General features: G+C 38.7%; 1 protein-coding gene across 1 annotated transcript in view; it reads right to left on the bottom strand.

The window, feature by feature from the left end:
• Positions 1 to 22,792, bottom strand: part of LOC138335591 (armadillo-like helical domain-containing protein 3) — a 39,285-nt gene extending 16,493 nt beyond the window's left edge. The window contains 18 exon segments of the mRNA XM_069284752.1: positions 3,205 to 3,270; positions 3,748 to 3,806; positions 5,883 to 5,984; positions 10,003 to 10,072; positions 10,928 to 11,003; positions 12,430 to 12,476; positions 12,762 to 12,822; positions 13,196 to 13,239; positions 13,660 to 13,716; positions 15,738 to 15,776; positions 15,778 to 15,899; positions 18,021 to 18,114; positions 18,330 to 18,437; positions 19,012 to 19,092; positions 19,817 to 19,882; positions 20,229 to 20,285; positions 20,811 to 20,963; positions 22,705 to 22,792. Coding sequence (XP_069140853.1) covers positions 3,205 to 3,270; positions 3,748 to 3,806; positions 5,883 to 5,984; positions 10,003 to 10,072; positions 10,928 to 11,003; positions 12,430 to 12,476; positions 12,762 to 12,822; positions 13,196 to 13,239; positions 13,660 to 13,716; positions 15,738 to 15,776; positions 15,778 to 15,899; positions 18,021 to 18,114; positions 18,330 to 18,437; positions 19,012 to 19,092; positions 19,817 to 19,882; positions 20,229 to 20,285; positions 20,811 to 20,951 — 1,290 coding nt within the window. The 5' untranslated portion in view covers positions 20,952 to 20,963; positions 22,705 to 22,792.
• Between the last annotated feature and the right edge of the window lie 2,675 nt (positions 22,793 to 25,467).

The raw sequence follows: 25,467 nt of genomic DNA, 5'->3' as shown, positions 1-25,467 counted from the left end.
AATTATAGGGATGGGACACTTACTGGGTTGACTATGCTAATTATAGGGATGGGACACTTACTGGGTTGACTATGCTAATTATAGGGATGGGACACTTACTGGGTTGACTACGCTAATTATAGGGATAGGACACTTACTGGGTTGACTATGCTAATTATAGGGATGGGGCACTTACTGGGTTGACTATGCTAATTATAGGGATGGGGCACTTACTGGGTTGACTACGCTAATTATAGGGATGGGGCACTTACTGGGTTGACTACGCTAATTATAGGGATGGGCACTTACTGGGTTGACTATGCTAATTATAGGGATGGGGCACTTACTGGGTTGACTATGCTAATTATAGGATGGGCACTTACTGGGTTGACTACGCTAATTATAGGGATGGGGCACTTACTGGGTTGACTATGCTAATTATAGGGATGGGACACTTACTGGGTTGACTACGCTAATTATAGGGATGGGACACTTACTGGGTTGACTATGCTAATTATAGGGATGGGACACTTACTGGGTTGACTACGCTACGCTAATTATAGGGATGGGGCACTTACTGGGTTGACTATGCTAATTATAGGGATGGGGCACTTACTGGGTTGACTACGCTAATTACTACGCTAATTATAGGGATGGGACACTTACTGGGTTGACTATGCTAATTATAGGGATGGGGCACTTACTGGGTTGACTATGCTAATTATAGGGATGGGACACTTACTGGGTTGACTATGCTAATTATAGGGATGGGACACTTACTGGGTTGACTACGCTAATTATAGGGATGGGGCACTTACTGGGTTGACTATGCTAATTATAGGGATGGCATACTACGCAAATTACTACGCTAATTATAGGGATGGGACACTTACTGGGTTGACTATGCTAATTATAGGGATGGGACACTTACTGGGTTGACTACGCTAATTATAGGGATGGGGCACTTACTGGGTTGACTACGCTAATTATAGGGATGGGGGCACTTACTGGGTTGACTACGCTAATTATAGGGATGGGGCACTTACTGGGTTGACTATGCTAATTATAGGGATGGGACACTTACTGGGTTGACTATGCTAATTATAGGGATGGGACACTTACTGGGTTGGCACTTACTGGGTTGACTACGCTAATTATAGGGATGGGATACCTTACTGGGGTTGGACCTGTGCTAATTTTCTACACTTACTGGGTTGGGACTACGCTAATTATAGGGATGGGACACTTACTGGGTTGACTATGCTAATTATAGCTAAAATTATAGGGATGGGACACTTACTGGGTTGACTATGCTAATTATAGGGATGGGACACTTACTGGGTTGACTATGCTAATTATAGGGATGGGACACTTACTGGGTTGACTATGCTAATTATAGGGATGGGGCACTTACTGGGTTGACTATGCTAATTATAGGGATGGGGCACTTACTGGGTTGACTACGCTAATTATAGGGATGGGGCACTTACTGGGTTGACTATGCTAATTATAGGGATGGGGCACTTACTGGGTTGACTACGCTAATTTATAGGGATGGGACACTTACTGGGTTGACTACAGCTAATTATAGGGATGGGGCACTTACTGGGTTGACTACTGCTAATTATAGGGATGGGACACTTACTGGGTTGACTACGCTAATTATAGGGATGGGGCACTTACTGGGTTGACTACGCTAATTATAGGGATGGGGCACTTACTGGGTTGACTACGCTAATTATAGGGATGGGGCAACTTTACTGGGTTGACTACGCTAATTATAGGGATGGGGCACTTACTGGGTTGACTACTGCTAATTATAGGGATGGGGCACTTACTGGGTTGACTACGCTAATTATAGGGATGGGGCACTTACTGGGTTGACGCTATATAGGATGGGGCACTTACTGGGTTGACTACGCTAATTATAGGGATGGGGCACTTACTGGGTTGACTACGCTAATTATAGGGATGGGACACTTACTGGGTTGACTACGCTAATTATAGGGATGGGACACTTACTGGGTTGACTATGCTAATTACGCTAATTATAGGGATGGGGCACTTACTGGGTTGACTACGCTAATTATAGGGATGGGTCACTTACTGGGTTGACTACGCTAATTATAGGGATGGGACACTTACTGGGTTGACTATGCTAATTACTATGCTAATTATAGGGATGGGACACTTACTGGGTTGACTACGCTAATTATATAGGGATGGGACACTTACTGGGTTGACTACGCTAATTATAGGGATGGGGCACTTACTGGGTTGACTATGCTAATTATAGGGATGGGACACTTACTGGGTTGACTACGCTAATTATAGGGATGGAGCACTTACTGGGTTGACTACCCTAAGTTCAAGTTATTGTGCCACTTATGATCGCATATTTCTTTGTTTTAAAAGAGCAATTTTGAACTATTTCATTTTTATTATATACTGAAAGCTAGGAAATTATTGTTTGTCATGAAAATGTAAACAAGAGGCCCAGAGGGCTTATATATAATTATCACAAAAACTCTTACAATTGGAAATAGCGAAATTGACCCCTTGAGTCCCACTCCTCAGATCCCCAGGGTGTCGGCCCTATTCTCTGTATAATTTTGAATCCCCACCCCATAAAAATACTAGACTCCTGGTGCTCCCAGTGGGTCTATCCCACATTTGTATAATTTTGAATTTCCAGCCCAAAAGGATGCAATATAAAAGCTATTCAATGCTTAGTTTCAGAGAAGAAGTCATTTGGTTTGGACTTAACCAAGATCATTTCAGGCAAGTTTCAGCTAAATCTCATTGGTAAAACTTGAAAAGAGGTTTAAAATCTGTTTTCAAAATGATGACTGTAGCGGCAATGTTGGATTTCGAATTGATCAAAAAATCATAATTCTTGGTCAATATCATGTCAGGATTAATTTAGGTAAGTTTAAGATAAATTGTAAATCTGAAGAAGATCAAAATGTAAAGTTTAAAGATGGCCCACGTTGGATGACGATGGGTCAATATAGGTCATTCTGACCTTTTGGAACAGATTACGTTAAAAGATAAGGTGTCTTTGTTCCGATATAGATAAAGCACTTATACCCTGTGTTTTGATTATTGCACAACTTTGCTTGAAATCCCTGGTAGTTAGGAGAAGAAGTTGATCATACAGACGGATTGACAGACGGACCGACAGACAGACGGACAACCTGAATCCAATAAACTTGCTATAAATACCATTCGATGAAGGTTAACTCTGAAGTTCATGTTGACATCATGCATGAGTGAATTTGCGTACTGATCCTGCAATAAATAAATACAAACTACTAACTTGTGTGAAGACTTTGCTGAAATATTTAAATATTTTGCGGTTATCAATGCATTTCCATGTACCAATACAGCATTCTGACCTACCAGAGTTACTTCCCTTCATTTACAGCTTTAATTTTTTATCAAGTTATTTGTTTAAACCAAGCAGTTTTATTCTAATTGCCATACAACAATTATTTATTTTTCACACAAGATAAACTATTTATTATTAATCATTTTATAATTACAATGTATTCACAATATGTATACTTGATCCATGAATCAAGTAATGTTGCTTGTAAGGGAGGTAACACAGATAGCAGCATGTCTATCCTACGTACATATCAAGCCAGGCCTTGTGCATGTCGTTCCTGTTGTAGTCCACAAGTTTTGGCCATTCTATTTTATAGTCACCATTAGTTATATTGTATCAACAATCATCAGCGAAAATTATAAAACGGAATGACATACCTCCGCTATACACGTCAGAATAACTAAACACAGTTTGGCGTTGCTGTATCGGGTTGTGTCTGAAACAGAATCCAACATTAACTATCAACTCATGTAATTATGTCAATTCTAAACAAGAGATCCCAGAGGGATCTTGGCGCCCACCTAAGAATGATCTTTGTCTGACAAAGGAAAGAGGGATCTTTTCTCTGCTTTTCAAGCTTTTACTACATATTACTACACATGAAATTTGAGAAAGATCCCTTGACTACTTTCTGAGATACAGTAACATCCTACCTTTGGTATCCTGTATAGACCTGTACATGAAATTTGACAGAACCTTTGTACTCCAGAAATGTCACTAACAGTATACATCACATTTATACAGTAAATCCTACCTTTGGTGTCCTGTATGACCACAGAGCTGTACTCCAGAAATGTCACTAACAGTATACATCACATTTATACAGTAAATCCTACCTTTGGTATCCTGTATGACCAGACGTACTCAGAATGTCATACAGTTACATCATATACAGTACTCCCTGTAGAAATGTCACTAACAGTATACATCACATTTATACAGTAAATCCTACCTTTGGTATCCTGTATGACCACAGAGCTGTACTCCAGAAATGTCACTAACAGTATACATCACATTTATACAGTAAATCCTACCTTTGGTATCCTGTATGACCACAGAGCTGTACTCCAGAAATGTCACTAACAGTATACATCACATTTATACAGTAAATCCTACCTTTGGTATCCTGTATGACCACAGAGCTATACTCCAGAAATGTCACACTAACAGTATACATCACATTTATACAGTAAATCCTACCTTTGGTATCCTGTATGACCACAGAGCTATACTCCAGAAATGTCACTAACAGTATACATCACATTTATACAGTAAATCCTACCTTTGGTATCCTGTATGACCACAGAGCTGTACTCCAGAAATGTCACTAACAGTATACATCACATTTATACAGTAAATCCTACCTTTGGTGTCCTGTATGACCACAGAGCTATACTCCAGAAATGTCACTAACAGTATACATCACATTTATACAGTAAATCCTACCTTTGGTGTCCTGTATGACCACAGAGCTATACTCCAGAAATGTCACTAACAGTATACATCACATTTATACAGTAAATCCTACCTTTGGTATCCTGTATGACCACAGAGCTGTACTCCAGAAATGTCACTAACAGTATACATCACATTTATACAGTAAATCCTACCTTTGGTATCCTGTATGACCACAGAGCTGTACTCCAGAAATGTCACTAACAGTATACATCACATTTATACAGTAAATCCTACCTTTGGTATCCTGTATGACCACAGAGCTATACTCCAGAAATGTCACTAACAGTATACATCACATTTATACAGTAAATCCTACCTTTGGTATCCTGTATGACCACAGAGCTGTACTCCAGAAATGTCACTAACAGTATACATCACATTTATACAGTAAATCCTACCTTTGGTGTCCTGTATGACCACAGAGCTGTACTCCAGAAATGTCACTAACAGTATACATCACATTTATACAGTAAATCCTACCTTTGGTATCCTGTATGACCACAGAGCTGTACTCCAGAAATGTCACTAACAGTATACATCACATTTATACAGTAAATCCTACCTTTGGTATCCTGTATGACCACAGAGCTGTACTCCAGAAATGTCACTAACAGTATACATCACATTTATACAGTAAATCCTACCTTTGGTATCCTGTATGACCACAGAGCTATACTCCAGAAATGTCACTAACAGTATACATCACATTTATACAGTAAATCCTACCTTTGGTATCCTGTATGACCACAGAGCTGTACTCCAGAAATGTCACTAACAGTATACATCACATTTATACAGTAAATCCTACCTTTGGTATCCTGTATGACCACAGAGCTGTACTCCAGAAATGTCACTAACAGTATACATCACATTTATACAGTAAATCCTACCTTTGGTATCCTGTATGACCACAGACCTATACTCCAGAAATGTCACTAACAGTATACATCACATTTATACAGTAAATCCTACCTTTGGTATCCTGTATGACCACAGAGCTGTACTCCAGAAATGTCACTAACAGTATACATCACATTTATACAGTAAATCCTACCTTTGGTATCCTGTATGACCACAGAGCTGTACTCCAGAAATGTCACTAACAAGTTGGTGGGTTGATTCACCGTTTCTATCACAGCTAAACCTGCTGGCGACGCTGTAAACATCACAACGTATATTTGTGAGATTTCCACATGGTGTATAAATTTATATCATTACACCCATAACATCAACAGATATAATTCTATACTATATACAATGAAGTCTCTGGCGGCCTTCTAACAGCTTAATCATGTGAGTACATTTTTGTTTTGGTTTTACCCCTAAAATCATATCCCATATCTACTCGGTATAACAACATATATTGTAATACTAGGCTCAATATCCAGGCAGAAATCAATGTCAGTTGTAATGAAAAGTAAAGTACAAATTGGCCCCTTGAGCATATTGAAATTCTCAAAATTGTATTTTTTCTTCTTTAAAATGTCCATACCAAAAATAGCATGTTCTTCATTAAACTGTTTGTTCATAACCATTACAACATTCATTATCATATATATGTTAAAATCAATGTCAGTTTTCACAGATAACAGTACTTCAACACTTTTATCAAAACCTTAACCTGGCCATTTTGACCCATTGGGCCTCTTAAAATTCTCAATATGCAGCATGTTCTTCAAACGCAACAGTATTTGAACAGTTTCAACAAAACCTTAACCTTATCCTTACCGTCGCCAGGGTGAGCAGTAGTACACAGGGTTATTAGCCCAGCAGTAGTACACAGGGTTATTAGCCCAGCAGTAGTACACAGGGTTATTAGCCCAGCAGTAGTACACAGGGTTATTAGCCCAGCAGTAGTACACAGGGTTATTAGCCCAGCAGTAGTACACAGGGTTATTAGCCCAGCAGTAGTACACAGGGTTATTAGGCCAGCAGAAGTACACAGGGTTATTATTATTAGCCCAGCAGTAGTACACAGGGTTATTAGCCCAGCAGTAGTACACAGGGTTATTAGGCCAGCAGAAGTACACAGGGTTATTATTATTAGCCCAGCAGTAGTACACAGGGTTATTAGGGCAGCAGTAGTACACAGGGTTATTAGGCCAGCAGTAGTACACAGGGTTATTAGCCCAGCAGTAGTACACAGGGTTATTAGGGCAGCAGTAGTACACAGGGTTATTAGCCCAGCAGTAGTACACAGGGTTATTAGGGCAGCAGTAGTACACAGGGTTATTAGGCCAGCAGTAGTACACAGGGTTATTAGGCCAGCAGTAGTACACAGGGTTATTAGGCCAGCAGTAGTACACAGGGTTATTAGGCCAGCAGTAGTACACAGGGTTATTAGGCCAGCAGTAGTACACAGGGTTATTAGGCCAGCAGTAGTACACAGGGTTATTAGGCCAGCAGTAGTACACAGGGTTATTAGGCCAGCAGTAGTACACAGGGTTATTATTATTAGCCCAGCAGTAGTACACAGGGTTATTAGGCCAGCAGTAGTACACAGGGTTATTAGGCCAGCAGTAGTACACAGGGTTATTAGGCCAGCAGTAGTACACAGGGTTATTAGGCCAGCAGTAGTACACCAGGGTTATTAGGCCAGCAGTAGTACACAGGGTTATTAGGCCAGCAGTAGTACACAGGGTTATTAGGCCAGCAGTAGTACACAGGGTTATTAGGCCAGCAGTAGTACACAGGGTTATTAGGCCAGCAGTAGTACACAGGGTTATTAGGCCAGCAGTAGTACACAGGGTTATTAGGCCAGCAGTAGTACACAGGGTTATTAGGCCAGCAGTAGTACACAGGGTTATTAGGCCAGCAGTAGTACACAGGGTTATTAGGCCAGCAGTAGTACACAGGGTTATTAGGCCAGCAGTAGTACACAGGGTTATTAGGCCAGCAGTAGTACACAGGGTTATTAGGCAGTAGTACAGCAGTAGGCCAGCAGTACACAGGGTTATTAGGCCAGCAGTAGTACACAGGGTTATTAGGCCAGCAGTAGTACACAGGGTTATTAGGCCAGCAGTAGTACACAGGGTTATTAGGCCAGCAGTAGTACACCAGGGTTATTAGGCCAGCAGTAGTACACAGGGTTATTAGGCCAGCAGTAGTACACAGGGTTATTAGGCCAGCAGTAGTACACAGGGTTATTAGGCCAGCAGTAGTACACAGGGTTATTAGGTCCAGCAGTAGTACACAGGGTTATTAGGCCAGCAGTAGTACACAGGGTTATTAGGCCAGCAGTAGTACACAGGGTTATTAGGCCAGCAGTAGTACACAGGGTTATTAGGCCAGCAGTAGTACACAGGGTTATTAGGCCAGCAGTAGTACACAGGGTTATTAGGCCAGCAGTAGTACACAGGGTTATTAGGCCAGCAGTAGTACACAGGGTTATCAGGCCAGCAGTATTAACAGGGTTATCAGGCCAGCAGTAGTACACAGGGTTATTAGGCCAGCAGTAGTACACAGGGTTATTAGGCCAGCAGTAGTACACAGGGTTATTAGGCCAGCAGTAGTACACAGGGTTATTAGGCCAGCAGTAGTACACAGGGTTATTAGGCCAGCAGTAGTACACAGGGTTATTAGGTCAGCAGTAGTACACAGGGTTATTAGGCCAGCAGTAGTACACAGGGTTATTAGGCCAGCAGTAGTACACAGGGTTATTAGGCCAGCAGTAGTACACAGGGTTATTAGGCCAGCAGTAGTACACAGGGTTATTAGGCCAGCAGTAGTACACAGGGTTATTAGGCCAGCAGTAGTACACAGGGTTATTAGGCCAGCAGTAGTACACAGGGTTATTAGGCCAGCAGTAGTACACAGGGTTATTAGGCCAGCAGTAGTACACAGGGTTATTAGGCCAGCAGTAGTACAACAGGGTTATTAGGCCAGCAGTAGTACACAGGGTTATTAGGCCAGCAGTAGTACACAGGGTTATTAGGCCAGCAGTAGTACACAGGGTTATTAGGCCAGCAGTAGTACACAGGGTTATTAGGCCAGCAGTAGTACACAGGGTTATTAGGCCAGCAGTAGTACACAGGGTTATTAGGCCAGCAGTAGTACACAGGGTTATTAGCCCAGCAGTAGTACACAGGGTTATTAGCCCAGCAGTAGTACACAGGGTTATTAGGCCAGCAGTAGTACACAGGGTTATTAGCCCAGCAGTAGTACACAGGGTTATTAGGCCAGCAGTAGTACACAGGGTTATTAGGCCAGCAGTAGTACACAGGGTTATTAGGCCAGCAGTAGTACACAGGGTTATTAGGCCAGCAGTATTAACACAGGGTTATTAGGCCAGCAGTAGTACACAGGGTTATTAGGCCAGCAGTAGTACACAGGGTTATTAGGCCAGCAGTAATACATAGGGTTATTAGGCCAGCAGTAGTACACAGGGTTATTAGGCCAGCAGTAGTACACAGGGTTATTAGGCCAGCAGTAGTACACAGGGTTATTAGGTCAGCAGTAGTACACAGGGTTATTAGGCCAGCAGTAGTACACAGGGTTATTAGGCCAGCAGTAGTACACAGGGTTATTAGGCCAGCAGTAGTACACAGGGTTATTAGGCCAGCAGTAGTACACAGGGTTATTAGGCAGCAGTAGTACACAGGGTTATTAGGCCAGCAGTAGTACACAGGGTTATTAGGCCAGCAGTAGTACACAGGGTTATAGGCAGCAGTAGTACACAGGGTTATTAGGTCAGCAGTAGTACACAGGGTTATTAGGCCAGCAGTAATACATAGGGTTATTAGGCCAGCAGTAGTACACAGGGTTATTAGGCCAGCAGTAGTACACAGGGTTATTAGGGCAGCAGTAGTACACAGGGTTATTAGGCCAGCAGTAGTACACAGGGTTATTAGGCCAGCAGTAGTACACAGGGTTATTAGGTCAGCAGTAGTACACAGGGTTATTAGGCCAGCAGTAGTACACAGGGTTATTAGGCCAGCAGTAGTACACAGGGTTATTAGGCCAGCAGTAGTACACAGGGTTATTAGGCCAGCAGTAATACATAGGGTTATTAGGCCAGCAGTAGTACACAGGGTTATTAGGTCAGCAGTAGTACACAGGGTTATTAGGCCAGCAGTAGTACACAGGGTTATTAGGCCAGCAGTAGTACACAGGGTTATTAGGCCAGCAGTAGTACACAGGGTTATTAGCCCAGCAGTAGTACACAGGGTTATTACCTTTGTCAAGGGGAGGCTCACTCAATGTAGGGGAGGACGGCGGTGTGGTTGGTGTTGATGGAGTGTGAGTCTGAAACAACAACACAACTTGTATTATCTCGACATTCCAATCATTATCACAATATATAGTGTATAGTGACCTGGTTACCATGGCAACCAAAATTTTGACCAAAAAAAATGTACATGGTCCCCAACATTAGCACATAGTTTCATTGAAATTAATTTAGTAGTTTAGGAGGAGTTGCCCGGACAATTTTTTTCGACAAAAACTTGTGTATAGTGACCTGGTTACCATGGCAACCAAAACTTTGACTAACCATAATTTGCATGCACCTCTACACAATACAGCCAAGTTTCAATTTTGTACAAGGATTTTTCAAAATAAATTGAATGAAATTTGAACTTCTCAATATATGAATTCACAAGAGGCTCAGAGGGCCTATATCACTCACCTGGTATGTTAAACTAAGCGATGTTATAAATACAGACTAAGAATTTATTTCCTTATGATTTTTTTATTTATAACAGGCCTTACTCATAGTAATTAACAAAGAGCCAAAATTAGGCCAAATTTAGACACAATCCATGTAGAACTCTATGACTAATAACGACTACAAGGATTTACCTCTATTTCCTCTATTAGGCCCAGCCCTTCCTGTCCCCGGGGAGGGTCAGGGCCAAAATTCATACATACTCTGTTCCCCTTCCCCCAAGGATATTTCAGGCAAAATTTGGTTATATCCATATTTAACTTAATGACCAGTAGCAATTTAAAGGAAATGTTGAAGGACAGACAGCGGACAGCAGACGGACTGACGGACGGACAACGGACCTCGCTCCAAGACATAAACTCATTGGCACTTTGGGCCAGGTGAGCTAATGAAAATGAGTTAAAGATTAAATGGACAAATGATGATATACATACATGAGTAAGGGCAGTTATGAAATTTCTGTTGAGATGAATGGCTTCGTACAGAGACAGGAGGACAGCGTCATCAGCCCTGTTATCAAAATCATACAATTCAATCATAATTCATACAATTCAATCATAATTCATACAGACAGAAGAACAGCGTCATCAGCCTTGTAATCATATTCATACAATTCAATCATAATTCATACAGACAGGAGGACAGCGTCATCAGCCCTGTTATCAAAATCATACAATTCAATCATAATTCAAACAATTCAATCATAATTCATACAGACAGAAGAACAGCGTCATCAGCCTTGTAATCATAATTCAAACAATTCAATCATAATTCATACAGACAGGAGAATAGCGTCATCAGCCTTGTAATCATATTCATACAATTCAATCATAATTCATACAGACAGAAGAATAGCGTCATCAGCCTTGTAATCATATTCATACAATTCAATCATAATTCAAACAATTCAATCATAATTCATACAGACAGAAGAATAGCATCATCAGCCTTGTAATCATTTTCTTACAATTCAATCATAATTCAAACAATTCAATCACGATTCATACAGACAGAAGAACAGCGTCATCAGCCATGTAATCAATTCATTCAAGTAATCCTAAACAAGTGGCCCAAGGGCCTTAACAGTCATCTGACTACCTTGACAACAGTAGTATAGGAAATTAATTAGATACATGTATGATGTCATGGTGGCAATCTTCGATTACGGATCAACCCGAAACACTTGTCAGGACCATGTCAGGACTGGAGAAGAAGTTGAAAACGTGTTTTCAAGACAGCAGCGGTGGCGGCCATCTTGGATTTATGATTGACCCAAAAAATCATCGAGACCATGTCAAGATCATTTCAGGCAAGTTTCTGCCAAACCGCTTAGGTAGAACTGGAGAAGAAATTCAAATTGTGTGTTTCAAGATGACATCTGTGGTGGCCATCTTGGATTTCAGATCAACCCGAAAAATAATAACACTTTGTCAGGACCATGTCAGGATCATTTCACACAAATTTCAACCAAATCGCACTGGTAGAACTTGAGAAGCTTCAGAGAAGAAGTTTAAAATGTTAAAAGTATACAAATGGTGCATCACAACTGACGAAACACAATGGCTATAGGTCATCCTGACCCTTTCACCCTACAAAATTGATATGCAAGATAGAAACATTCACTATTGAATTGGTATTCGCTGGTATTTCCCTGGGGTTATATTTCCCAGTATTTCCCTAGGCCAGTATTTCCCTGTATTTCCCTAGGCCAGTATTTCCCTAGGCCAGTATTTCCCTAGGCCAGTATTTCCCTAGGCCAGTAGGCCAGTATTTCCCTGTATTTCCCTAGGCCAGTATTTCCCTGTATTTCCCTGGGGTTGTATTTCCCTGTATTTCCCTAGGCCAGTATTTCCCTGTATTTCCCTAGGCCAGTATTTCCCTGTATTTCCCTAGGCCAGTATTTCTCTGGATTTCCCATAAAAATACAAATACATACCGCACTCCTGATATTTGTTTTTCGTCAGCTACAAACATATTTCCAACCTGAAAATAAAATAGAATACTTATCTTTGAATGATTGAAAATAATGACATATTGATGAAAGAAAGAAAATTCCTATCAGAAAAGGCAGCAAAAGTTATTGTAAGAGTTATCTCCCATGCAGAATATTTTCTATCACCATTGAAACACCGAGCCTGAGCGGTCCCAAAATGCATTATGCATAACTAGAGCCCTAGGGGAACATACATATGAAAGTAATATGTATCATATCAATTCCATCAAATTTTCAAAACTGTGACATCATTACATATACACTCCAATACAAACCATTGAAGCCAGAGCTGAAAACCAGCCATTCTGCTGTTCTGCATTTCTGTTCCTAAATTTGCTGAAAAGAAAGAAAATCTATAGTTAATAAAAAAAAAGCACCTTCCAAGGATATTTCTGACAAAGGAACCAGGGATCTTTTCTCTGCTATTAAACCTTTGACTACACATATGAAATTTGAGAAAGATCCTTTCAGTACTTTCTGAGATATAGCAGTAACAAACTTCAATTATCAAAATCCAAGATGGCTACCTAACGACCATTTTGTAAACTGAACGGTCTCAAAATGCAATATGCACAATTAGGGTCCAAAGGGAACCTACAGATGAAATTTGAGACAGATCCCTCCAGTACTTTCTGAGAAATAGCGGTAACAAAAATAAATGTTTTCAAATGTTTATTTTTTTAACTTGATTTTGTATATTGATACTTACTTGTTGAAATCTGAGAGTGCACTGTGGACAACTTGTGCATATCCCTGTCAAAATACAAATATCACAACATCAACATCAAAGCATAAAATATGATCAGTAAAAGTGTTTAATTTCAGTAAATATTTATGTTTGATTAATAAGATTTAACATATTTAGCTATGACAACTAGAATACTGACAGGAAGGAATTCTACCCCAAGGTTATATCACAAACACCACTTAAAGGCAACAAAATCAAATGGACACTGAGTGACCTTGATACAATGACCTTAACTTGTGACCTACTGTAGTAATTCCTTAAAGATCATTCCTTACTTCTTAATATTAGATAATGCTCTACAACTATATTTAGAATAACTCCATTAATACAGGGGACATTGTAGAACCCTACCTGGTATATAGTTTACTTACTCCCCCTTATGTCAGGGTTCTGTGTACCAAATTTTATCAAACATGTGTACTTACAGTGAGAGCCAACTCATCATCCACAATGGACAGCTTTACAATGTACTGGTTAGCTGACTGAAACACATCAATACATTATCATTCAATTTAATATATTAATTATCTCCCTTTACAATGTACTGGTTAGCTGACTGAAACACATCAATTCATTATTTACAATGTACTGGTTAGCTGACTGAAACACACCAATCCATTATTATTCAATTAAATATATAAATTATCTCCCTTTACAATGTACTGGTTAGCTGACTGAAACACACCAATCCATTATTATTCAATTAAATATATAAATTATCTCCCTTTACAATGTACTGGTTAGCTGACTGAAACACACAATGTACAATCCATTATTATCATTCAATTAAATATATAGTCAAACCTCGATGATTCGAACTTCGATGAATCGAATTTCTCGCTGTATCGAACTTTTTGTCTGGTCCCGAATTTCTTCACTATACAACATTACTAATAACCCATGTATGAATCGAAGTTTTATGAATCGAAGTTCTCGATGTATCGAATGGACCATTATAAGAACAAGTAACTGACACTCATGATCGAATAAAAATTTACCTGTACAGATCAGGTGTTCGCTGATACCCGCGGCATGAAACACTAGCTGCTCGCGACGGCCCTTCGCCGACAATAGGAATTATGACAGCTTGTGTTGCTAGCTGAAATCCAGATATTAACATCAATAATCAGGCCGATACCCGGTGCTTTGTTTTTACAAGCTGCGTTATTAAATCATTAGTACGGCAAAGATACAGTTAGTCGTGTTTGATGTTCGCCGCCGCCAGTGGTCAGCGGTTTGTAGAATTTACGGAACGGTAAAATAAGCGAGCCACATTTATTAGTAACTCATACTCAAACTGTTACATTGCACAACTTTGGCATAAATACTTGAGCAAATCGATCATTCTAAATCGAAGTATTTTGTAGGTGTGTTGTAGCGCTTTCGTTCCTCTTTTTTAGTTTCATTTTTTACAAACGTGTTTTCGTTTTTATATTCCTTTCCGTAATATTAACCATCGCTTAAATAGATTACCAAACGACTCTTGTACATGGGTTAGGCCTAGTACACGTAAGTCTTGTTTATAGTATACGTATGTATTGCTAACGATAGCAATGCATGTGGATTAATTGCACTGTGATTACTATAAACATAGATAACTCCAGACAGAAGAGACTTCGTAGTTACTATAGTAGATAGACAGAAGAGCTTCCAACTTGTAGATTACTATATAGATAGACAGAAAGAGCTTCCAACTTGTAGATTACTATATAGATAGACAGAAGAGCTTCCAGTTTGTAGATTACTATATAGACAGACAGAAGAGCTTCCAGTTTGTAGATTACTATATAGATAGACAGAAGAGCTTCCAGTTTGTAGATTACTATATAGATAGACAGAAGAGCTTCCAGCTTGTAGATTACTATATAGATAGACAGAAGAGCTTCCAGCTTGTAGATTACTATATAGATAGACAGAAGAGCTTCCAGTTTGTAGATTACTATATAGATAGACAGAAGAGCTTCCAGTTTGTAGATTACTATATAGATAGACAGAAGAGCTTCCAGTTTGTAGATTACTATATAGATAGACAGAAGAGCTTCCAGCTTGTAGATTACTATATAGATAGACAGAAGAGCTTCCAACTTGTAGATTACTATATAGATAGACAGAAGAGCTTCCAGCTTGTAGATTACTATATAGATAGACAGAAGAGCTTCCAGCTTGTAGATTACTATATAGATAGACAGAAGAGCTTCCAACTTGTAGATTACTATATAGATAGACAGAAGAGCTTCCAACTTGTAGATTACTATATAGATAGACAGAAGAGCTTCCAGTTTGTAGATTACTATATAGATTGACAGAAGAGCTTCCAACTTGTAGATTACTATATAGATAGACAGAAGAGCTTCCAACTTGTAGATTACTATATAGATAGACAGAAGAGCTTCCAGTTTGTAGATTACTATATAGATAGACAGAAGAGCTTCCAGTTTGTAGATTACTATATAGATAGACAGAAGAGCTTCCAGTTTGTAAATTTCTATATAGATTGACCCACCTCGTAGATTCTGTACTGCACCAGTAACGTGAGTAATAAAAACAGCATCATGTCCGAGGATTTGCCTGGAGATGGAGTTACTGAGGATTTGTATGAGTGATTCAAACACACTGTTAGATGAGGAGTACTCTAACAATGTGTTCTGGCTCACATTGTCCGCAGAAGAATTTATATACAATTAATAAAACATTGTTTATCGGTAGATTACTATACAGATTACTACAGACAGAAGGCTTCCACAATTACTAATAGGATTTCACTGTCATGACAAGGATTCATACTACATACAGGGACTTCACACTTGTACTTACATACAGGATAGACAGAAGACACAAGGACTCACTATATACAACAGAAGAGCTTCAGTACCATGGACTCACTACAGACAGGGACTCACCTACATCAGGGACTGTACTACACCATAACAGGGAGTAATACTACATACAGGGACTCACTACATACGGGACTCACTACATACAAGGATCACTACATACAGGGACTCACTACATACAGGGACACAGGGAATCACTACACACAGGGAAATCACTACATACAGGACTCACTACATACATGGACTCACTACATACAGGACTCACTACATACAGGGACTCACTACATACAGGACTCACTACATACAGGGACTCACTACATACGGGACTCACTACATACAGGGACTCACTACATACAGGGACTCACTACATACAGGGACTCACTACATACGGGACTCACTACATACAGGGACACAGGGAATCACTACATACAGGGACTCACTACATACATACAGGACTCACTACATACATGGACTCACTACATACAGGGACTCACTACATACAGGGACTCACTACATACAGGGACTCACTACATACAGGGACTTACTACATACAGGGACTTACTACATACAGGGACTCACTACATACAGGGACTCACTACACAAGGATCACTACATACAGGGACTCACTACACAAGGACTCACTACATACAGGGACTCACTACATACAGGGACTCACTACATACAGGGACTCACTACATACAGGACTCACTACATACAGGGACTCTCACTACATACAGGGACTCACTACATACGGGACTCACTACATACAGGGACACTACATACAGGGACTCACTACATACAGGGACTCACTACATACAGGGACTCACTACATACAGGGACTCACTACATACAGGGACTCACTACATACAGGGACTCACTACATACAGGGACTCACTACATACAGGACTCACTACATACGGGACTCACTACATACAGGGACACAGGGAATCACTACATACAGGAATCACTACATACAGGACTCACTACATACATGGACTCACTACATACATGGACTCACTACAGACAGGGACTCACTACATACGGGACTCACTACATACAGGGACTCACTACATACAGGGACTCACTACATACGGACTTACTACATACAGGGACACAGGGAATCACTACATACAGGACTCACTACCTACGGGACTCACTACATACGGGACTCACTACATACAGGGACTCACTACATAGGGAATCACTACATACAGGGACACAGGGAATCACTACATACAGGGAATCACTACATACAGGACTCACTACATACATGGACTCACTACATACAGGGACTCACTACATACGGGACTCACTACATACGGGACTCACTACATACAGGGACTCACTACATACGGGACTCACTACATACGGGACTCACTACATACAGGGACTCACTACACATACAGAGTCACTACATACAGAGTCACTACATACAGGGACTCACTACAAGCAGGGACTCACTACATACAGGGACTTGCTACACATACAGAGTCACTACATACAGGGACATGCTACATACAGGGACTCACTACATACAGGGACTCACTACATACAGGGACTAACTACACACAGGGACTCACTACATACAGGGACTCAATACATACAGGACTAACTACATACAGCACTAACTACATACAGGGAATCACTACATTTTAGGCATCAAGGAAAACCTGCATATGGAATTGATCACTGCTGTACTTTCTTTTGAATAAAGATAACAAAGTTAATGCCTGTCAGACATCTTGTTATATGATAAGCCTCAAAATGCACAATAAGGCACCAAGGAAAATCCACATTAAAAGAAAAGGATTCCTTCAGTACTTTTTGAGACATAACATGAATTGTTTAAGGAGAGTGGGACGGATAGATGGATGGATGAAAAGTGATTTGAATACACAATGATGAGCGATGAGATATCACTGAATCACCATAACCAAGGGTTATAAGACTTACGGTTGCCAGGACTTGTAGGAACTTCAGGACCTGTTGTTTTAGCGTAATTGAGTATTCTCTGGTAAGAATGGCATTCAGGCTCTCTACAAGGGACTGAACAAAAACAAGGATTTCTTATTCTCATCAGTTTTAGAGAAAACATGATGATTAACCCCATCAAGTGTCATTACAAATGCCTCCCACCAAACAGTCCAAATTGTAATCAATTTTCTTAAAATAAAAATAATTATTGAAAATCAATTACATCATAAAAATATGAATCTATAGAACAAAATCAATATGAATGATAAAGCTAGTAATTTAAATACCTGCATAACCCTCTCAGCAGAATCAAAGCCAATCAGTAGGTTTATCACATCAAATCCAAAGTCACCGAGGTTTTTCTTGAAAATACCATTGATCAGAGCACTTAGTGTCTGAAAAACAGAGAAATGAACAATCCTTGGCATATCAAAGGCTATTCTCAAACAAACCTAATACAAGATTACTCTACAATAAAAAAAATCAACTTAAAAAAACTTAATTATCTAAAACATGATTAATTGTTAACACTTAAATGATGTATGTTTATACTACCACATCTAACTAGTCTTGAACGTATCAAGAGGAAGGCATCTTCTTTAATATTTCAGAGTAAGTAAAACTCTTAAGCAATTTAAAAGCCTCTAAAGTAATTAAAGAGAATAAGAAAACAACTCTTAAATAATTTAAGGACCTCTTGAGCATTTCAAGACAAAAACATTAAGAAATGTTACTACTTGATATCACAAACAATAGGAATCGTTTGATTTTGCTGTTTAGAGTGTTTGGAGGCTTTGCAAAATGTTTTGAATGGAGATGCAGAAACTGAGATTTTTGTAAAATGTAAGCTGTTTTTTTATTTGTTTTCTTGTAATATTTGAAGATGCAAACTTTTTGTAATGGTATACACATGATAACTGGTTGATTGTAGACGTTCTCATACCATTATGTTCACTTATTAATACTTACATAGAGAGCATTTACAACACGGATTGGATTTTCTTCTTTCAGTGTTTCAACAGCCCGATAAAACAGCATGTTTAAATTATCCTGGAAATACAAAACAATAGCATTTACCTGCATTTAGTTTTTGTAAAACAATAATGTAAATATTCTAAATTTCTTTCCCTATTTAGTTCAGACTGACATTTATCCTATGTAGTGCATGTCGCAGAGTTATCTCCCTTGTGCATAGGTATTGACTGTGATGTTATTGCTTTGCGAACAAAATTTCTGATGATTTCTATAAAAACAGTAACCAATGCATACCAACAAAGGAAGATAACTCTGTATTATTGAAATACAAAATAATATTTATGTAACAGTTAAATCTTTAATTCAAAGGTAGGTCCCACCCATCACAATACAACAGGAAGTTCAAAAATTTCAAATTTACCTCAATTAAAATTTTCTATGCACACGATATTAAATAAATGCTTATTAAATACAATACATTGTATAAAGGAGACTCCTTGATATTTTCTGTAATATGTAGACTGTCTGTTATATCCAGGTTGTGTACTGGCACATTGATGTACATGAGATTTGAAAAGGAAAATAACTGAATAAAAAAGTGTTTGGAAAAAGTTGTAATGTAAATTCTCATGGAGTTGACAACACCACAGAATATTGCTAAAAACCAAATATAGAATATGGTTTACTGGAAAATAAGAAACATCTGATGATGAGAGCAAAGTAAGTATAGAGTCAACAACGCCCTAGAATAATGCTAGGATACCAAATACAGAAATGGTTTAAACCAGTAACTTTATACCTTTAGAACGAGCAAAGCTTCCCCAGTCAACTTGTCAAACTCATTTTCTATGTAGGCAATGTTAACCTATAGGAAATAAAAATAAAAAGTTTATTACATAAAATCGTAGTGGAAACAGTTTTCATTTCAGTAATTACCTAACAATGTTAATTTCCATAATGCGGATCATCAAAGCATCTCATGATCATCAGCATTTGTTAGTGGTTAAAGTTAGCTAACAGAAATAACACAAACGAAACGCTTGGGAACATCAAATGGTTCAGGTTCTGTTTGATACATTCTAGATATGAAATTCCGACTTCAGTAAAGGCTATAACAATCGATCAATAATTGCTTTGTTTAATTTACACATTCGAATATACTTTTCAATAGAATCATCAGATAATTGATAGAACTTAATTCTATAAGTTACCTTCAGAAGGAAGAATTCGTCCCAGAAATGACTATTACCCGCTGATGGATCTTCTCCCTGTAAAGAGATAGTATAGCATAACAAATTAACATAAATTTAGATATTTTTTACCACATAACTACAATACCCAGCGGAGGTCGCCATTTTTTTCTTATATCCTCAAATCCTCACAATATTGTTTACCAAAGTCAAGCCATGACATCAAAATGATTTTCCAATCAATGATAATAAAGCACTCCAGGTTATAGGTTATATTTAACAAGAGGCAAAAACAACATAGTCAGAGTATGTACTGGCTAACAATTAAGACATCAGTAACTCCTTAGTTGAAGCTTTAAGTTCCCGAAATATAAGATGACTTTGACCTTAAAAGTAGGTAAAGGTCATTCATTTGAACAAACTTGGTAGCCCTTCATTCCAGTCTTAATATCAAGTCTATAGGCTTCTTAGTCATTCACACGAAGTTTTTTTGAAGATTATAGCCTATTTGAAAGTTTACGGACAGCGCAGTGGACGACGACTGACGAAGCATGATGACTATAGGTCATCCTGACAGAGACCATTTGGGTCAGATGCTTTTACCTGGAAAAATGCCTCATAAATCTGGACAACTTTTTCCTTCAAAGCCATTTTATTTGTTGAGCCCTTCCTCAGGAGTATCGCCTTCTTCTCTGTCCCGACGTCTACTTGGCTCATTGCGTTTTCTTCAGGTACTAACAGCATACATGTGGAAACCTGCAGCAAAACAACCAAATATCATACAAGATAGGTCATAAATGGATCAATTTTTGTTTTATAAATAAATCATTTATAATGGAATTGGATTTGGTTGATCATCACTCCTGTTACATATCCAAAATATCTCATATTATTTAACATCTCAATTGGATTGGAATACTGCAACAGACAAAGAGGTCAAACTATCAGGCCACACCAGCAGATGATGGTATAAGATAGATTTTATTATGATGGGATCATAATGAAGGTCAAGGTCATTCAATCGAACAAACAAGGTAGCTCTTCGTCCCAGCATGCATGCTACAGGCCCAATGTCAGGTATCATGGCCTCTTGGTTATTGACGAGAAGTTGTTTAAAGATTTTAGCCTTCAGGATGGTGAACTAAAAATGAGATGGTCTTTTTTTTTAATTCATGATACTAAATAATGTATGTGTGTATGGAGAGAAAAATATCTCCACTAGTGATATCTGCCAAGATGAGAACATTATGAGTGCAATCAGATTATTTCTGTAATAAACTCTTACAAGAGCGTGAGGTAGGTCAACTTGACTTGCTTTTCCAGAATAAAGTTTAGAAGGCTCAAGTAAGGACTTCAATGAGAGACATTCATCAAACCTCCAAAAACAATCTCTTACCGGTAACAGTAGTTCAAAGCAAGACACTCAAAGTCTTCAAGGCATACGTACATCCCATACACATTCCTTGAACAGATCCGGTAGCACAGCTAAATCTGGTTATATACATGTACCTAGATTTGACTATGTATATATCTGTAGCAAAATCAAACAACATGTACAGAGGACAAAGGTAAACAAAAAGTGGTCAAAAAATCAATGTACACATAGATAACTAAATGATAAATCTTGCGAATCACCAGAACGAAACATTTTTGTGATCCAAAATAATTTCTTTCGATTTTTATACTTTAAATGTCGTCACACAAATTTTGACACTCGCATCCATTCATCTTCATGTTCTAATGAAATAGATAAAAAATCCCACTATTTCATTTAAACTATGCCACATATTTTGTTGTTTTCGAGCTGCTTAGTTCTTTTTGCAAATGTCCAATTTCACACAGGATCTGCATGCTTCAAACACACATATGACCCTAATCTTCATCAGGTGGATGCTTATCTGCAGAAGACACAAGTCACACAACGCCATATTGGATCTAGCAGATTTTTTTTGCATTGTAGAATTATTTTATTACACGTTTCATCACCTATGCTTTCATACTGCACAAGAAAAACGTGAGCAGACCTCATCAGTTTGTTTACATTTGTCCACTTTATGTTAAGTCAGACTTGACTGTATAGTCAATTTGAAATCTAGCTAACGAAGGTCTATACAACTTAGCCAGGTTTAGCCGTGCTACTGGACTTGCTGAAGCCTTCACAACAAACAAAACCACACTCTTTTTATTCTGATTTTATCTTTCAGATTGCCCCAAAAACTAAAAAGAAATATCGTTGTGTATATAACTGTGAAACGCCGTTGTGTCCCATCCCCACGACCAAAGATCGCCAACATTGATGGCACGGTCGTAACACCAAGAAGGTGACAGTAACAGTTACGCATTTCGGAACACAGAACAGTAGAATCTCAAAAGGGAGACTTTACAACTTTTTAGGATAGCTAAAATGAAATGTGTAACGGCATACCAACTTTAAATTGACATTGGAACTCAAATATAAAAACAAATCGGCAAGTACATCAAAAGAAGGAACACATACATTAGTTTGTTTACATTAAAATTATAAGCATTGGTCTCCGGTTCGTGTCATCCTCTGCAACTATCACTTCCGGTATTACGGAGTGAATATATTGGAATGAGCAAAGGTGAGATTAATTACGTACCAAAATTCCGGATATGTAAGAGCACAGCTCATGGAATTAGTGAAGAAATCGATTCGCTTATTTAATCAGAAACATTTACTTTTTTTTTTTGCTGATTTAATTATAACAGGTTTTAATTTTACCTACAACTGTAGTGAGAGAGAGATTTAGTTCTTCCATAAAGTATCATGATAAGAACGTTACGCAAAGCATGTAAAACTAATTAAAATCCATAATTAGTAGTACACAGAGGAATCAGTTAATCAGAATAAGCTACAGTTTATCAGTGACTTATATAATTACTATGAAATGTTTTAGCTCATCAACTGAAATCCTTTCTGTGTATTACCAGAAGTACAGCCAGGAAAGAATCACCAACGCCAGAAACATTTACAGTCCAATTAATTTATTAGACATGTCTATATGCATTAGAAAATAAGAACAAATCTTCAATGCTAGGATTCAAATGTTGCTCATATCGTTGTATAACCGGGTAATTTTTTTTATTCATTTTTAGTTTTAGATTGAAAGGTGTAAAGGATTTAAGAATTATCGAAGGTCTAATAATTTCATGTTGTTAGTACCTACACAGACATATCTGATAATACCTCAAATCTTCTTTTCATTACACAAACACTTAATATAATTGAAGGTAATGAAAAAGGTACATTTTTGTACTTTTGATGTCTAAAGTTCAATGTTTATAAATCATATTTCAAAATGATTGCGGTGGGATAGGAAGGTGACATATATTTGCGTTTAAATATGAAAATTGACCTACATGTAATCTAGCGACATCAAAGCTCTAACGTGTTAGTCTGGTTGATATTCTGTATATTTTGAGGATTATATTTTTGGGGGTTGTGTTTGCTAAAAATATTTTGTAAATTACATTCATTCATCAAAATAATAAAGTTAAATGGGCTAAAACCGGAGAAAAGGGGAAATTTAATTACAGTGAAAACATGGCTCGGTAAATCGGAATAATCGTCACATTATACAGTAATAATATATATGATTCTATATGAATTCTAATCGTCTATGTTGTTTACTAACTTACATAAGTGGGGGATGGGGGTCATATCCGGATACAGGTAAATGGACTCCCGTTGAGTTAATTGGGGCAATGACCGAAAGCAGTGGCCAGGTGTGACCAACTGTACACCTGATGAGTGGTGACACCTGTAATTAGCAGTTACAAATCACTTACCGGTAATTACAAACAATTTCTTATTATATCAAACTGGCCTCGGTCGGGACAGTATTTTCGTCATGATATATTTCACATTTGATAATTTGAACTTTTATGAACAAATTAAATGTGTTCAATATTTATAAAATCCATCAACTTACATTGTTGGATATAAAAATTACCAACCAAAAATATTTGAAAACTAAATGGTCTTTAGTAATCGGGGTAGTACGTTTTAAATGATGCTTGTATTTCAAGGTTCGATCGGGTGTCTATATCAAAAACTTGGCCGAGGAGCTAACCGCCGTGATATTAGAGTTGTTTCACCCTCGGAAACCCAGTGTCTAAACTCCACTACCCTCACAAACATGAAAATCAAAATTGGAACAAGAGGCCCAGAGGGCCTGTATCGCTCACCTGTTTTTTTTAGTAATTATCACAAAGACTCTGACAATAAGAACAAGGAACCATTTTATAAGAATTACCTCTATTTCCCCTCTTGGGCCCAGCCCCTCTGGCCCCAGTGGGGTCAGGGTCACCATTTATGCAAAATCCGATTCCCTTCCCCTAAGGAAGTTTCTGACCAAATTTGGTCAAAATCCATCAAGTACTTTATGACAAGTAGCCATTTAAAGAAATTTCCTCTATTTTCCTTATTGCGCCCAGCCCCTCCGGCCCAAGGGGGGTCAGGGTCACCATTTATGCAAAATCTGATCCCCTTCCACAAAGGATGTATCTGACCAAATTTTGTTAAAATCCATCAAGTACTTTATGGCTTGTAGCGATTTAAAGGAATTATCTCTATTTTCCCTATTGGGCCCAGCCCCTCCGGCCCCAGGGGGGTCAGGGTCACCATTTATGCAAAATCTGATCCCCTTCCCCTAAGGAAGTTTCTGACCAAATTTGGTTAAAATCCATTCAGTGCTTTATGACAAGTAGCCATTGAAGGAATTTTCTCTATTTCCCCTATTGGGCCCAGCCCCTCTGGCCCCAGGGGGGTCAGGGTCACCATTTATGCAAAATCCGATCCCCTTCCCCTAATGAAGTTTCTGACCAAATTTGGTCAAAATCCATCAAGTACTTTATGACAAGTAGCCATTTAAAGGAATTTCCTCTATTTTCCTTATTGGGCCCAGCCCCTCCGGCCCAAGGGGGGTCAGGGTCACCATTTATGGAAAATCTGATCCCCTTCCACAAAGGATGTATCTGACCAAATTTGGTTAAAATCCATCAAGTACTTTATGGCTTGTAGCGATTTAAAGGAATTATCTCTATTTTCCCTATTGGGCCCAGCCCCTCCGGCCCCAGGGGGGTCAGGGTCACCATTTATGCAAAATCTGATCCCCTTCCCCTAAGGAAGTTTCTGACCAAATTTGGTTAAAATCCATCAAGTACTTTATGACTAGTAGCGATTTAAAGGAATTTCCTCTATTTCCCCTATTGGGCCCAGCCCCTCTGGCCCCAGGGG

The sequence above is a fragment of the Argopecten irradians genome, chromosome 11 (genome assembly GCF_041381155.1).
Source record: "Argopecten irradians isolate NY chromosome 11, Ai_NY, whole genome shotgun sequence".
Lineage (NCBI taxonomy): Eukaryota > Metazoa > Mollusca > Bivalvia > Pectinida > Pectinidae > Argopecten > Argopecten irradians.
The sequence above is the reverse complement of the archived record's forward strand: the minus strand, read 5'-3'. Positions and strand labels throughout refer to the sequence as shown.